Source organism: Paramormyrops kingsleyae, chromosome 11 (assembly GCF_048594095.1).
Source record: "Paramormyrops kingsleyae isolate MSU_618 chromosome 11, PKINGS_0.4, whole genome shotgun sequence".
In the NCBI taxonomy this organism is placed as follows: domain Eukaryota; kingdom Metazoa; phylum Chordata; class Actinopteri; order Osteoglossiformes; family Mormyridae; genus Paramormyrops; species Paramormyrops kingsleyae.
Genome location: NC_132807.1, coordinates 12529274 through 12546192, shown reverse-complemented (window position 1 = coordinate 12546192; position 16919 = coordinate 12529274). Strand labels below are relative to the sequence as shown.

General features: G+C 42.5%; 1 protein-coding gene across 6 annotated transcripts; it reads right to left on the bottom strand.

The window, feature by feature from the left end:
- Positions 1-1598: 1598 nt before the first annotated feature.
- On the bottom strand, positions 1599-16200 carry LOC111840072 (caprin-1-like). Of its 6 annotated transcripts, none has more exons than XM_023804489.2 (18): positions 16062-16200; positions 14999-15172; positions 13071-13133; positions 12877-12963; positions 11639-11877; positions 11273-11355; positions 6972-7133; positions 6830-6882; positions 6643-6726; positions 6181-6393; positions 5993-6101; positions 5839-5900; positions 5635-5745; positions 5460-5540; positions 5102-5255; positions 3556-3759; positions 2486-2592; positions 1599-2111 (listed from the first exon to the last, which is right to left on the bottom strand). In XM_023804489.2, the coding sequence occupies exons 2-18, from the start codon at positions 15170-15172 to the stop codon at positions 2025-2027; spliced, it is 2073 nt and encodes a 690-aa protein (XP_023660257.1). In that variant the 5' UTR covers positions 16062-16200; the 3' UTR covers positions 1599-2024. The 6 variants fall into 6 exon arrangements, with proteins under 6 accessions (XP_023660257.1, XP_023660267.1, XP_023660275.1 ...); XM_023804499.2 differs by having other exon boundaries at positions 5460-5537; XM_023804507.2 differs by having other exon boundaries at positions 6181-6354.
- Positions 16201-16919: the final 719 nt, after the last annotated feature.

Genomic DNA, 16919 nt, shown 5'->3' with positions numbered 1-16919 from the left:
CAAGCTAATAGATCCTTTGGAACTTGCAAACTTCTGAAAAACCTGATGGTCAGTGTATTAAAACTACTAGAAAAAAGATCCACTTTATTGCACCAATGGGAATCTAACTTTAACCCTCAATGGTTCCTTGGGGTGCGTTCTGCACCCCCTGCCCATTTCTATGGCTACTACCATGTTGTTATTAAAATTACAGCAGTTATCCTCTAGGACATTGTAAGTGCACCAGTTTTACATACGGTCATGCAGAAAATGATAGAAAAAGTGTTGACGTCAATTATCGCTGGCATACTTTCTTCGGGGGTGCAAAATGCACCCCAAAAAAAACTTAATTTATGACAGATGTCTGTGGAGATTCTCAGTTATCCAGGTCATGGTTATCCTAAAAAAGGGTTATGCAATAGCAACTGGACTTTGTTTTTCATAGAAGAAGTGTTGCACTCCATCCAGAGTGCTTTCTCAATTCTGACTGACTGGTTGGCATAGCAGGTTGATGAACCCTGTAGAATCCTCAAGTCGTTAGCACTAGATGGTCACCTGTGGGTTGTTGTTGTTCCCCCTGGCTTTCATGTGTTTCACTGATACCACCTGAGGCTGAGCGTGAACGACTGTGGAAGCGTCTGGGCAAAGTTGAAAGAACTGCATTGTAGGTAGGTGATAGACGTCTTAGGCCACCTCCTCTGTTCAACGACGGTCGTTCATTTGAAGCAGTTGTCCTCCCGGTCCACCTACAATGCAGTTCTTTCAACTTTGCCAAGACGCTTCCAAAGTCGTTCACGCTCGGCCTCAGGTGGTATCAGTGAAACACATGAAAGCCAGGAGGAACAACAAAAACCCACAGGTGACCATCTAGTGCTAACAACTTGAGGATTCCATAGGGTTCATCAACCTGCTATGCCAGTCAGTCAGAATTGAGAAAGCACTCTGGATGGAGTGCAAAACGTCTTCTATGAAAAACAAAGTCCAGTTGCTATTACATAACCCTTTTTAGGGTTAATTTATGACATTGATATGATCGACAAATTCAGTTAATTAGTGATAATTGCTACTATAATTTTTTATGTTATTATATTCTAGAACATTTTCGGATATTAAAAAAAGTCAGCCATTTTGTTTTGTTTACATTTCAACTGTTAGAAAAGATATAACACCATGGCTAGGTATTCCACAGCTGAAGCTCTTCGACACATTCTGCAAGAGGATACAGTCGGAATGTGCATTATATGACCAGTCCCCTCTGCTGCCCCCCCACTGCCGCAACCGCTTTAACTGCACTATCTCACTGCGTAAGCTGTGCAAGCATCATGCAGTTAACTAATAAATGTATCTTAACTTTAGTTAATTGAATTTGAGCTTGGTACCATTGAATTATATATGCCAATGGATAGGGGTGCAACTTGAACCCCAAGGACCTGGAACGTAACTTTCTGACAAGGACCCATTGAGGGTTAACAAGGCATAAACAGTCAAAGATCGCTGGCACAAAACCAGTTAATTGGAAGAAGTGGATAAAGGATTCCATCCAAACAATTTTCTTGCATATCAGAACCTGCCTAATCCTATGGCTCTAACAGAAACCCACAGAATTAGGAACCAGCCAGTAATGCAACACATCTTTATTGAAACTTTGAAGAGGCAACATCAATTTACAAATGTGGGATGTGGGAGCTTAAAATGTTTAAAAAAAAAAAAAAAAAAAAAAGTTGAATCCTAAATGAAAGAGCGGCCAGTCAGAAAAGCACTCTCAGGAAGTAGACCAGCAGTGAGGGGGAATTTTTAGGTTTTATTTTTTTTACAAAAAATAAATTAATGAATCTTTCAAGTTTACAGGATTGTGTCCAAACAGGTTTGCCAAGGATTGCAGCTTTACATGTATTTTGACATCTACCGTTTTTCTAAATACATAAAAGCGGGCTCACTCAGATCGAGAATGGCTGGGAATACCACTGGGGGGGCAAAGAAAGGAGGTGGGCTTGGGCAGATGCACTTTGAATGTTCACTGTGGCCTTTGAGGACAGTCCAAAACTTCAGGACCTCATGACTTGAGCATTCCCTCGAGAAGTACCTCGAGAGCCCTGGCCAGCTCCACGCTTGTAATTCGGCTGGTACCCGTCCTGAGGAAAAAGGGCACAGTCACTTTCTGCAAGTCAGCAGGTAAAGTCCTTAAATGGTCGTAGAAGCAGAATCACTAATTCTAAAGAACAAAGAGGCCAAAAGAGTGACTGGATCAGCAGGATCTTTGAAATTATCCGAAGAGGATTCATCATGAGAAGATTAACTGGCAGGGCAGAGTATGGTGTTTAGATCAATACTGCTGGAAATTATAGCAAGGGATGCCATTTCAGGGGGAGGAGGGGGTCAGGATGATTCCAGAGACCCCCAAAGAATGGAACATAATTGGATTGGTCGGGGCTGGTGGCCCAATATCACTAGTGCCACCCCTGATGACAGTAAAGAGTGCAGTTTCTATACAAGGTGTTCACTTCACCCGCTGGTAGCTGTTGTTGCTGTAGTCGCGGGGGGGGTTGAATTGGGCTTGTCCATAAGCACTGCTGGGAGGGTTGCCGAAAGGAGGGCGAAAACCGTCATAGCCACCTGAAAAAATGACATAGGGGATCAAAAGAATATCGGAGGAATGACTGCAGAAAAAAAAAAAAAAAAAGCCTATAAATTAACAAGCAGGACCAGACTATGTACCCTGCAACTGTCAGAATTACATTCAAGTATTTTCTGACTAATTCAGCTGTAATTTTACCCAACTAGAAACAAAAATATATTCTCATTCCCAGTGTGAAATGTACTTGTCCATTGTTTACTAGTCAATAACTGGGTAGAGAAAAAAAAGCAGCAGCATTGGGGACAATCTTTAAATAAAGATCATTCGTCAGTTACATCTTGAGTGCATATTTTTAAGCAAGACCATTTGCGCAGCATCTGTCCTGCCTAACTAAACGCCTGCTCCTTTGAACAGATGGGATATCCTCCAAATGTCAAGCCAATCATTTTACCCCCATCATTCACATACAAAATACTACCACCTAAAGAAAAAGGCAACATTCATTTCAGAAATGATTTACATTTGCATTCTACCAAAAAGTATTTCAGTGGGGGAAAATGACTGGGGGAAATGATCAAGGGCTCACATAAGAGTGTGCGGTACCAACAGACAAATGGATTAATGGGGTTCGGGTTGTGTTTGAAGTGAACACACAAATGGACAAAGTCCTTATGTGATATTCAGTAGACAAGGAATTTGCCTCAATTTTAAATGTAGTGACGTCTGCACATGTTAACTTGGACCCAAGACCTGCTCAAAACAAGCTGCCATTAGGCATTCCTGAGGCCTGGGTGAGAGCATAATGAAGCACCAGACCCCCCAAGATAGCAGCACTCCAGAAACAATCTACAAAAAGCTTAACCTTGCCTAGAACCTCACCTACATTCTAAGACCAGCATACTGGACACAGGCTTTTATGAATACAGATAAGACTCATCGGCCAGACAGTATCGAAATAGTCTTCTCCAAATGGCATCAGGAAGAAGTTAACTATACTGCACCTCTGAAGCCACTGGAGGGCGCCCTGAATCCGTTCAGCATGCCTCGGGAGTTCCTGGGCCCACCGCGCGACATGGGCCTGCTGTTGTAGAAGGACTGTCCCGGCCGGCTGAAAGCCGCACTCTGCTGTGGGGCCTGCTGGGACATGGACTGGTGGCCTCCTGGGGCGGGAATGGTTTGCTCTTGTGTGTGGAAGGCACCAATGACTGGACAGGGCAACAGTGAGGTCATGATCAGACCCAGCCATAGCGGCTCCATTTGGAATCCAGTACTGATCTGATTCTATTGATGATCAGTTCTTACAGCAGATACATGAAATTTAATCTGGTACTAGTTTTACACTGTTGAGGAACTGAAAGAACATTACTGCATTTATCAATTTATACATGCATGTATATCCAACTCCTCAATGCACCAATGCCCATAAGCTAAACATGCCAAACTGAAATAAACTATAATTTTCTAAAGGTTTTCACATGGAGGAAAGTTTGAAGAGGTGAATTAAATGGATGGTTCAAAAAAGCTGCACAGGAATGTTTTAATGCACAAGATGAATGAGATGAATTGGCTTTTTTTTTTTGGGCAAGTGAAGTGTTTGTTCTACACTTTTATTGACAAACCGTTACAATTTCTCTGGCTGACCACCCATTAGCCTGGAGGCAGTGCTGCTTATTTCAATCATACAAATGATTCTCTATCAAAAACAAGACACTTCAAAAGAAATGCTTCTTCCGTTTATCCTGAACAAAACATGCTGTGTTCCAGCCAAGTCTGACAGCAGAGTTAATTTTAAAAAATAAATAATTTTATATATATAAAAACCTAGTCACTCCATGAGCCATGATTGCCTAATGTAAAGAAATCAACATGACTGCTATAAAACATTATAAAATTGTTGTATCAAATATGAATAGTTTTATACGTTTCTGAATTGTAAACCAAGAATAGTGCACAATAGTGTAAGCATGAATGGCTGATTGGTGAAATACTGCGCACACCTCCAGATGTAGCCTATGGAACACGCAGAGCAGCTTTATTTCTGTAAGCTATGGGCTATAGCCTAGCTACCAGCTATCCAATTAGCCAAACAGCAATACCTGCAATCCATTTTGAGAATCCACACACAAAAATTTGTTTCATTGTACTTACAGGTTTTTATTGTAAATGTAAGGCGGGGGGGGGGGGGGACCATGTAGCCTTCACTTGCTTATTTATCATTTACGGCAATTGCTCCTGTGGAAGCTGCCATATTATCATACCTCACAGTGGCTGCTTCTCAGTGAAGCCGGAGAAGGTGACATTGCCCCGAGTTTCCTAGCCAGAGCTCTGACTGACAGCTGTTCCCCAGGAGGTAGGACATTTGAGTTCCGATTTGTCTAAAACACAGCATATCTGCTGTTATAGCGACAGTCAGCTGGGAACAGGCTTCCAAAGTGCCGGCAAACTTGGATCACCCAGCTATCTAGGGCTGGCTCTGTAACTGGGGAGCAGAGCTGGGCCCCTTGCTGAACACGCCATGAGGACTCCGACGCCGAGCCTGTCCCTTACCAGACTGCAGCTGCTCCGGCTGCAGCTCAGCCTGCTCGGCTGGGTGCGGCGCTTGGCTACCGAACCCGGGGCTGTAGGCGCTCGGGTACTGTCCGGGCTGCTTCAGGGTATCGGCCTCGGTACCCGGCGGCACTGGGGCATTCAAGTTGAACACCTGGAATGCAAGGAATGACGCTACACTCAGCAAAGTGACTCTGCAGCCACCCACCTCATCCAAAACCTGCAGAGACTAGCTCACATCATGCGGCGGTCCAAGAACCAAGATGGCGTCAGATATATAGCTGGAGAATTTGAGGATCTGAAAACACTGACCATGTGTTTATATTAAGCCAAAGCGACTGATGAAGGGGAAGCTTACCGTCTGCATGGACTGGAATGGGGCTGCGTTCACATTGATCCCGCTGCTATGGAGAGGCTTTGATACAGGCTGGAACACCTGCTGCAGAGAAAGATTGGGGTACTGAGGCCTTTAACAACACATAGCATTCCCAGCTCCACATCTACTGCACACAGCAGACCCCCAAGCAGACTACCTGAATGGGGCTGCTGGCATCAGTCTGTGGTGGGGGGTCCGTCGTGTGGGGGGACTGATACAGAGGTTGTACTGAGGAATAAGCTTCAGACGTGGAAGAGACCAGAGGGACCTGGGGAGGGCGAGGCCCCAATTTCATGTTAAAGGACTTGGTTGTTGAGCAGACAGAAGATGTCAGATGTCAAATACAGGCCCCCCAACTTACCTGGGGGGGTTCTTGCAGTACGGGACTTGTGCTGGGTTGGATCAGTCGGGATTCTGCATGAACTGGGAGGGAGGAGCGATAAACAGACTTTCTACAAAAGCATCTGAAAAATAGATTTGCTTTTCATACATTTGGGATGAAGTTCTTCTGCTACCTGGAGGGCACACCAAGTGTGGGAGGTCCATGTTCTGCGTGGACTTCATGGGCTGGGCAGACACAATGGCAGGGTCTAGGGCCTGGCCATCAAACTCCAGCATGGAGTCCTGCACCGCAGATGGTAGGACCACATGTTCAAAATGGCCACAGGAGAACAAGTGTGGCATTTGCTGGGAAGATCCTCACCTGCATGAAGTTGTAGGGGCCCTGCATCTGTGCCATGAGGTCCTGTACTGCCTGCTTTCGAACCACAGGGTCTGCAGGGGGTGCCGACGTGACGGGGTTTGGTGTGTGGGCTTCGGAAACAGCGGTGGGGAGACCTCCCTGCACAGGCAGCTGCTGCTGTTGGACAGTACTGACCTGCAGCAAGGAGTCACTCTGAACCGGGGGGACAGTACCCTGCACGGCCCAGACATCAAGCCCTGAAGGTACCGCCTTAGGAAATGGTGACTGATATACCAGAAGCACTACCATAATATCCTTACTATAAAATAAAAAGAACAGCCAAAGGCCTCAGGTCATTTAACCCAAAACTCAGGGTTTAGCGTCCTGAATCAAATTAAAACCAAGGCTACAGGTCTCTATGAACCCGTATTATACATAATGGATGCACAGCTCTGAAATCTATTAGCCAAGAGGAGCACAAACCTCTGATTCTGCATTCCATTCTTCTCCATGTTCTTTGTCTCTGCTGCTGTAAGCACTTTCTGGAATGAACTGCCGGTTTACAAACTGTAAAGACGGAACCCTAGTATTAGCATTAGCGACAACCAAGTGACTATATGCTCCCTAATGAGCCGAATTTCCCTTTGCTCTGGTGGAACACGGCACTCACCTCCCGGCCTTCTACTTCATTCGATTCTGTGACCTCCTCAGTGAACTCCCCTTCTGTTGAAGAGTACAGGAAATGCTAGTCAGGCCAGGCATTCCCCTCAACTGCCACACGTGGGCAGGACGCAACCCCAGGCCCACGTTACCTGGCTCTGCAGGCGGCACCTCCGCCTCGACCTTAGCCACCACCACCGCCGCCGGCGGCTCCTCGTGCTGCAGCTCCTCACATACCCCATTGTGGTGGGCATGGGCTCTGTCAAAGTATCCACTCAACATAACCCTGTCCAAGGTTTCTTTCAGTGCTTTGTCTGGAGGCAAGATACATTTGAGAATTACAATATGGAGGCATAGCAAGAGCTGAACCACAGATGCACTAACCCTTTACAATCAGCATTCACCTCTACAAAGAGCACATGGTAGTGTTTTCACCATGTGTCATACCATTTCTGATGTTTTAACATCTTTAGTTAAGCAAAAGAGGCAACATGGCAAAGATCAAAGCCAACCTGGGTGGGACCAGGACTGTTCTGAAGATTTGGTTTGTGTGATAGTAGAATGATAGTTAAAGCTCATGTTTCAAATTTTCAGTTGTGGGATAGGACTATCAAAAAAGTTCAAACCACAGCCAGAGAGCGATTCAGAGAATGCACAATGTCAAATGGAAGAACATTTAGATAAATAGCTTTGTACTAATATGGTATGGCATTCAAATGTGATGCGTTCACAGCCTCTCATCCAGCTAGACAGGAAACTGTAGAATTTCTACACTCAGAGCATCCAGCAGCTCCTGGCTCTGCCTAAAGTCCACAAACGGATCCTTCGCCTTTGACATTGAGCTCCACGTGATTCATAAAACACCCAGACAATTCTGTAATCATCTCTCCCTCCATTGATGCATCACAAATTAGAACTGAACGAGCCAGTTACACCAGAACCGTAACGCGGAAAATGTAAACCGGAATGGTGACTGCACTGTCCCCCGGGACACTTCCATGTGGCTCAGTACGACATTAAATATACAGATACGACATGAGCAAACCGGGGCCTATTAGTGATGTAATCGGAAGCAAGCAACCAGCATGTCCTGGCTGGATTGTTTTAGACATTCAAGAAGTCATCAAAATTCTCATTGGCCTGCCGTCACATTCTTCGCCCCAGCATGCCCAAACAGCGAATCGAACCCAGGATATCGGTTTAATGGCTGGTTCATACTTCTCCGCACAAGCACCACACCCATGTAACCACAGAAACCTTCATAGTCCTCCACATATGGTATTTATATTTTTAACAAATTATTCTGTTATTCCCTGCATGCATAACACAGCAGTGAGGTTTGTGTGCGCGTTTCTCCGTTTTACAAAATCAGCGAGCCAGATCACAAGATTGTCAACTTTGGTCAGCTGGCTGGTGTGAAATTTTCGATTCCAGACAAGTCCGCAGTCACATACACACACATTTACATGCATTTAAGTTTTATTGCCTTGTAAATAGTTCGTAGGGTTTGCAACTTACCCCAACGCTCATCTAAAGCATCCATATTGGTATTTAAAGTAGAGGTCTGCGACGGGGCATCCCGCCCACGGGACCCGCGGGTCGTGGCGCAAAAGCATGCGGCACGGGTCTACATTTGAGTGTTTCTTGCAGGAGCGGAACAGAAACTTGCGGGAGCGGAATGAAAAATCAGTCCCACGCAGACCTCTCTGGGACGCCGGCAGAATGGAAGTGCAATGAACGCACTGACTGAGGTTGGAATAAACGCACAGCCGCACCAGAAATTGCAATGTTTCCCCATATTTGTCTCATTTTGACTCAAATGTTTCTATTGAGACTGTTTAGATATTTTTAATTCAGGTCTGTTGCCTAGTTAGAAACATTGTTGGTTGTATTTTTTTTGTGGAAAACTGGTTAGCCAAATCTAACCTTATATAAAAGACATCTTTAATTCGCAGCCGGAGTCGTGCCCACATAATATAGCCTATGTTTCATAAATTCCTGTATGTCAGTTAGGCAACAAATAAATTTGGTACCTTATTAAATTTTTATAAGCCAAGATATTATAGCATTTAAAGTTTTTGGCCCACCCTACACTCCAGCAGCCTTGCTTGCGGGATTCAGCAGGCGGGAGCGGGTCAAAATATTACACATTTCTGCGGGAGCGGGATGAAAAATCAGTCCCATGCAGACCTCTAAAGTACACACTAGTGAATTGATCGTGCACATTGTGTCCAGAGCTGCGCAAACACAAATTTGGCGTGCAACAGGTGTTTGTCCATGGAGGCGGACAATGATGTCAAACGCGTCATAAATGTTCAAATGGGACACATCTGCTAGTACGTGTGCAGAGAAGTTTGATGGGTCATTCCATGTCAAATCATCACACCTTCGGACCTCATCGTCATGGATTTTAACAAAACTTTGCATGCTGATTTGGTCACATGAGTAACTCATGAAACAAACTGGGCGTGTCTGGGATCAATATTGAGGGAGATTTAAGCGAACAGAGTTTAACTTTATTGGGGGTGGGTGGGGGAACTATGATTGACTGGCAATATTTACCTTAATGTAAGCTGCACAGAAATGGTCCTCATTGTTTTAAAGCTATTGTCCAGCTCTATAGATTGAACCAATAATATGCCATCCCCATATGAATAATTACTATGCAATAACATTAAAATTTTTAAAATTCAAATCAATCAAAAACTTAATCAAAATTGAACATTTGGTCTTTGGTTGAGTTGTTGCTGAGATAGTCAGCCCCCGTGCATTCGCAAATTCACAGTTCCATGAAAATTACATGTGCAAATTTTCTGGAAATGTTCATGACATTATGAGCTAGCTTTAGTAAAAAAAATAAATAAATAAATCTATTTTGAAATAGGTTTTTTGTTATTGAATTAATATTTTAATTAGTTATTACATAGTTACTGGTACCAGCCCGATCGATTAAAAAAATAAAAAATAAAAATCAAAGTTGCTTAAGAGCTACATGAGGCACATGCAGAATTATCAGGAAGAACACTGCAAAATCACAAGCTTTGCTCAAAGAGTGCACTGACGACTACTGCATGTGTATGTACATTCAAATATTTATTAAAAGATCGAAGCAGGACTGGGAATCAGCAGATAAACATCGAATGAGTAAATACCAAAAAAGTATCAGAACATTAACAACCAAGAGAAACCTCAATAAACGGTCTATTGGAACACTGCTGGAGAGCAGACATCAGGATATCACGTCAGAGAATACCAGTCATACGGTATTTAAAAACAGACTACTGACACATTGTGTTTATAGGTTAAGAAACTGACAGCTCATCAGCAAAGAAAACTTACAGTCACGGACACCAACAATTAGGGTTTCAAACTGGAGAAATGAGGAGACACCATTACCCCCCCCCCCCCCCCCCCCAACCCCACTATTGCCAAGTAATAGATAGGGGAAGAGGCTGACAGGGGAGGGTCGAGGCAAACCCCTTATAGGGAGGTCCCCTAAGGTCCCCTGTGCCTTTGGAGTGAACCTTAGCCAGCCAGAGACCTTCCTAACACTTTTCTAAAGCTTCTTATACTGCAGTTCCCTAGAACCTTGCTTCAGATCCCTCTGCATGGACCAAACCATCAATGAAGTCCACATCCTTCATGTCCTTTCTGGAGAATAATTACATACTGAAGTTGTAGTCAGGAATGCAGTGAGCCCATGGATGTCTCAGTGCCACTTCCAAGGGGCTCTGCAGTGCTCCCGTAGCTTGTGACCACACTGCGTTGATAGCCACTGATCAAGGGGCTCATACTCAGTGACCAGCAATACAAAACTGCAATCTGACTGGTCAAGTACACAAGGGCAACCATACAGCAATAGGCACCCATGTTTTTCCATCTCGTCTTACAATAAGTCACTTCACAAAAAAAAAAATGCATGGAGATGCATGATTAAAGTCAAAGACGTATGTGCTTCACAAACTTGTATCCATATAACCACAAAAAGGAAGGATCCAGAACAAACCAAAACCACCATGTCCACCAAGTGGCATAGGAGCAAAAGTAAAAGCCAAAGAATGTGAACAAATGCCACATTTTCTGGGACAAAACCGAATCAGACAAACTGCAACTTTTACAGCGTTACCAGAACCATCACACCTGCCGAGTTACTTTTACAACAAAACCCTGGAGATGGAGCCCAGGAAAGTGCTTATCGGGCCAAGTTGCAGACAGAATTCCAGTTGAATGGACTAACGCGACAGGAAGGCAGGTGGAAATACACAAGCCCTGCAGTGAAAACAACAGCTGGATGCACAACTATCCAAGTTAGCACAGACAAAAATATAAAAGTTCCCTAACTCCATTTCAGACTTAAAGGCAAAGACAAGTATGCCCCCATTTTTAGAAGCTATAGAAGATATACCATTTTGCGGGAAAGCTTTATATTATATCGTGATATTTTAATACTCACATGTGGTTCCTGCTACTTCCTTGTCCCGCCCCTCGAGTAGCTCCCAGAGGTGCACTGATGCCTCCTCAAACTGGTCAGTGAGCCTGTCGGGCATTTCAGATGCATTTAAAAACCATCATAATGTAACTCCTTTCATTATTCTACTGTCCACAATCTCAGTGATTGTAACATCTCACATTTACCATCACACACTGTCCATTCACATGTTCTCTGCATTAGCTACCTTGAAAGCCACAGCAAATTCTTCCTTCCTGGGATGATGGCCAACTTGCCCCATGTCCCATTTCTAACCCACAACACCATCAGCCCTGCGCTATTGACAGAGCAGCACCGAATGCCCAATGCTGGCGGAGATAGTCTGCTCACCTACTGTTCGGGTCACGCTCCACCTGCACCAGCTTGTAGAGGTTGTCAAGGTCCGTTAGATCCTCATCCGTGAGCAGGGCCAGGCCGTCGGTGCCCTGCTTCAGGTCCTGCCGCACAGTCTCATCCCCCAGACTCTCCAGAAGGAACTGCAGCTCTAGTACAGATTTCAGTCGTTTCTGCTCCGCTTCTTCCCGCAGCAGTTGCTCTCGTCTTGCAGTTTTTTTAATCGCCTTCTGCATCTACAAGGGAACGCTTTAGGGACTCTCCGCAATAACACGTACAATTGCTAAAACAATCAGGACCCTACAAAAACCTCCAAACTAACAGAAGACCTCAAAGTAGAGGCCAACTAACAAATCACTGTTCTTCAGAAGCAGACTCGGAAACTAAAGAGGGCAAAGTAGAAAAAATGCCCCAAAAATTCACAGAATGCCATAAAAACTGAGGGACACTGATACCAACAGCACTGTTGTTCAAACTAGGCATGTACACAACTTTGTGCAACATATAACTAAACTACATGCTACTATGTGACGCTGCTATGATATCTGGCAGAGGCCAATTTTATTTAATAAAAGGGGTTCATCCAATTACAAATCAGCCAATCTCTGCTGGGGGCTCGGATATGGGTCTGCATACCCATGGCTTTGCCACCCTCCCATCAACAGCTTTTATAGTCGACTAGGGTTGAGCAGTATACACATTTTCACAGTATATCAATATATTTTCAAAAAGAGATATAGGATGACTACTTTTTATATCAATAAACCTTTTATTGTGTGATATTCGTTTAATTTCATTTTAAAACATTGCTGAACGGTTCACAGGTTAAAAATATCAGAATTTGCAGTATTTGTTTTACTTTGTTAAAGGGATTGATTTGCATTTACAGTTATAAAACACTGCCTTTTAAAATTTCCCAAATATTTCTAATAGACCAACAGTTTCTAAAGAGGACATTAAAAATAGTAGACTTGTCAATTTGAAAGACTGATAAAATGTTTCATTTTATCTATAAAGTAATGCATTATACATATATACAGAGGCTATTAAGAGCTAAATAAAAGCCTAAATAGTTAGAACCGTCTCCTGCTTTCTCTCACACGTATAGATAGCATTCTGTACACATACAGATGATTGCACACTTCTTTGGAACAGCAATATGCTTTTTATTTACTCATGTCGGAACAAAATTAAGGCGACTCATACAAAACAAAGTATAAAAAGTGAAAACTTACATCTTGACCCAGAGCCAAAAGGCTTTTCTGTAACTCCCGGGCAAAGTCTACGTTATTCGCCACCTCCTGGAACTTGGACAAGGCATCCTTTAAGAGAACAGACAAACCTTTGAGCAGACCATTAAAACATACTGCTCTGAACAGATAAAAATAAAAGCACTACAAGAACAAGCATTCTTGATTTTTTAACTCACCAATTGGTCCTGGTTGAGACGCTCCCCCCTGTTCTTCTTTGCCTGGTAGTCATCAAGCTTGCTCTGTCCAAACAGTGTGACAGCACATTAGAAAACTATCCACGACACAACCATACTTCATCTCCTGTACCCAAGTCAGACCACTTAGTGCACTGGTGTCAGACTCCAGTTCTGGGGGGCCGGAGCCTTGCACATTTCTGGGTTTCCACTTGTTTAACACACCTGATTCAACTTCTTGTGCTAATTACCATATAACTGTTGAGCTGAATCATTTGTGGTGGAACAGGGAAAGAACTAAGCTACACAGGGCTGTGGCCCCCCAGGACTGGAGTTTGACACACATGACTTAGTGTAAGCTTTGACATGCATCAGATTAGATCTTAATACTACCTAAATATGAAACCAACTGTGCTGTTAAATTTAAATTGTCCCGTTTCATATATACAAATATGTGTCACAATCTGTGGCACTCTTTACCCATATACCAAAAATGAATTTTAAGCTATCTACACTAATTATTCAATGTTTTTCCACATGAACTTCATAGAGAAAATGCAGGGAAAACTGCCCCAACTCAGTCATGGGGAAAAAAAAAAAAACTTGCTGATCCAACATCTTCAGTGGTAAATGCTGAATATTCATAGCATCAAGTACCAAGCAGCAAATACCAATCAGTGTCAAAGGCAATGGGCCAAATATTAAAGGTGATGTTATTAAACAGTTCATGAATTTATATCCGTCTAGAGATTAAACTTAAGCAATTAGTTTAGAAATCTGCCTTCAACATTTTTAGCAAAAATAATTTTATTAATTTTATTTATTATATATATATATATATATATATATATATATATATATATATATATATATATATATATATATATATATATATATATATATATATATATATATATATATATAGACAAATTTCGTCGAGCGCATAGACAACTAATAACGCTCATTTTAAACACACTCAGAAACTTTAAATTTGTACTTGCGGCAGCAAAAACGTATTATACAAATGGAGCATAGGAGTAGACGGAATTGGCTGCAGCATGCTAAATCTTCCGGGCAGCAACACACACCTGTGGAATGACTCCTAGCAAGTGGTAGGAGACGCGATGTGGTCCCAAATCAACAACTTCGGATACTCTTCCATTGGGACAGGTTTACAAAAATATTTTTTGTGAATGACTGTGCGTTTCTCACGCGTACAGAGTTATGTGACCTAAGTGAACCGGTCAGACAAGACTGTGGGGACATTGTAGTTAGCCGGTATTTTTTGAAAGGCGTGCGCTGAACACGGCACCGCAGCCATGTTGTTTCAGCCCATGTGCGCCGCACAGAGTGAATAGGAAAAAGAATCACTTCAGAAAAACCACATAATTGCATACTGGTTATTTTAATACGCCGTATATACGACTGTTTAATCGCGTTTATAATGAATACCGAGTTGTTGGAGTAATTTACATTTAGAGATCGTATTTCTTCGGTCAAAATCTTCAAAATTACCACCCCCCCCTCCCCGTATTTCTTTATCTGCATCCCCAATAAGTACTACAGAAAGTTTACACAAAGTAAAACTAGACATCTCTAATACTGGACCAATCAAGAACCTAAATTCAAAAGTTTGGATGAATTAATGTTTTAGTCCCAATAATAGGACATTCACAATTTCACAGTTTCCATCTTAACGCCAAGGAACGTTTCTGCTTGTTTGCGGGTAGTCAAAAATATATCTCTAAAAGACAGGATGATTAAGGCAACACCTTGGTCAAACTTAACAGGAATTAAGTTATAAGGCTTTGTGTTGTACAAATAAGGCACATTTACCTCTACGTAAACGGAGAGCCCTGTTTTAACGCGTAGAAAAACTACATTGAACTTCTTTTAATTAAATCAGTAACGACCGAACAGAGCCGTTGTACCTTTTTCTTCTCCATGTTACGGACTTTTTTGTCGATGACGCAAAGCACTTGCTTCATGGCCTCGGTATGTGCCCCAGATGACTGCCCACTCATGGAGAAAACAGATCCAGGTCCAGAACCAACTTCTGGACTAGAGGACTGAACAGTACTGTTGCCAATCGTCGCTGCGGGCATCTATGAACAGGCCAGTGTGAGACAATTAGACATTCTGTTCGTATACATCAATACCTTATGTCAGTATACTAACTTATTCCATGATCTTTGGAATGAACTGTCTTCATATGCGATAGAGTCAGCACCGATGCAAAGTTATTAGCATGTCAAAATATTTTGTGTATATAAACACTTTAATCTATACAGATGGCCTATGTGCACTGATAATAGCGTTAATTGCGGGTGTATAGGCGTTTGGATGAACTCGTCCCAGGCCGATCAGCCCTCTCACAGCAGCAGGCCCTGACGGACTGACAGCTGGATGTTTCGCTATTCCTCAGTGCAGAATGGTACCAGCAGCGGTCGGTATGGAGCAGAGCACAACAAAGACTTCCTTTAGCAGAAACGTATTGCAATTTGAATACAGGACAAAACAGAAAGCGTAGTTATTACCACACTCAGTGCTACTTGGAAGATAAAAAGGATTATTTCTGAAGCCTCTGGCAACATTTCAGGATACACCGGTGTCAACAGCAACATCACCTGACCTCCAACGACATAACAGAGATCACACGGGCAGATAACCCAAGTGATAATCACGGTGTGTCGTTTTTAGTACATTCTGTAGATACACTAACGCGTAATATTAAAACACCATGACCCCCATCCTCTTTTTCTTCGAGTTTCGCTGCTCTGCAGTTTCATCCTCTTCTAAGCAATCGGAAGACGAACAAAGCCTTTCGGCACAACTATACTCCTGATGGCGACGGATTTAGATAATACCCGAAAAGGCAAAACTAAGCAGGGATCTGTTTTATAAAAACGGGAAAACAGTTTTCACAGTTATTAGCCGGGTTAAGTTCACTTTGATATATTTTTTTTGTAATTTCTATTAGCCGACAGGTTTTACCTTTGATATCTTTATATCCACGAGGGAGAGCAGTATTCGCGTGGGATTTAATAAATTTAAAGTTGTATTGCGTTTGTTTTATAAGCGCCTCCTCCAATTTATCCTCCGATCCTCCCCGCCGGTTTCACCGACAATTGAAAGAAACCAAATGCAGAGGTAGCACTTTATATGGAGGAAGGCCCCATATAGCTGTCCCCTGTTTGCCTGAGTACATAAAGGGATTTTTTATTTATTTTTTTTAAAAGAATCTTCCTTTATAAAAAATAATGTTGACGGGCAATGCTACAAGTGAAACGAACTATCACTCATGGTGATAATTATTTTACATTTTTAAAAAAGATTAAAGTTGACGACCAACATTCCAGTGCACTTGCTAAAGAGTCAAGGCCGGCGAGATTCCACATGGAATTCCACGGCGAGATTCCACATGATTCTGGGTTAGTATTTCAAAATATCGGTAATTATATATGTATTGTCCCTAAAACTTTTAGTTTATACGTGGTCGTTTATATGTATAGACTACTAAACATTGTGCTGTTTGTGATTGATATGGCCATTCATTACCTTGTTAAGAATTACAGGAGTATGTGTGCAAGAATGAACAAACGAACTCACTTTAACCTTACTAGTCATTCAACTGCCATATCACACAAACACTGCTTTTAAAAATAGTATAGTTCTTTCAGTAGTAGGAAAAGCAGACAAATCTACCAAACAAATTAATACTCATTGTTTACCAATATATCCAAGCGTCTATGCACAGGTATTTAAATTAGGAAATGTATATAATAACCAGATGCCCGCATTGAGCCTTGTCAAGCCAGTTTGTGGTAAAAGGATTTTCTATGAATCATAAGA

Coding starts and splice junctions, on each gene's coding strand:
- LOC111840072 (XM_023804489.2), bottom strand. CDS start 15,172: ATGCCCGCAGCGACGATTGGCAACAGTACTGTTCAGTCCTCTAGTCCA. Junction 12,964..13,070: donor GTCTCAACCAGGACCAATTG/GTGAGTTAAAAA, acceptor GTTCTCTTAAAG/GATGCCTTGTCCAAGTTCCA. Junction 6,727..6,829: donor ATGAAGTAGAAGGCCGGGAG/GTGAGTGCCGTG, acceptor CCGTCTTTACAG/TTTGTAAACCGGCAGTTCAT.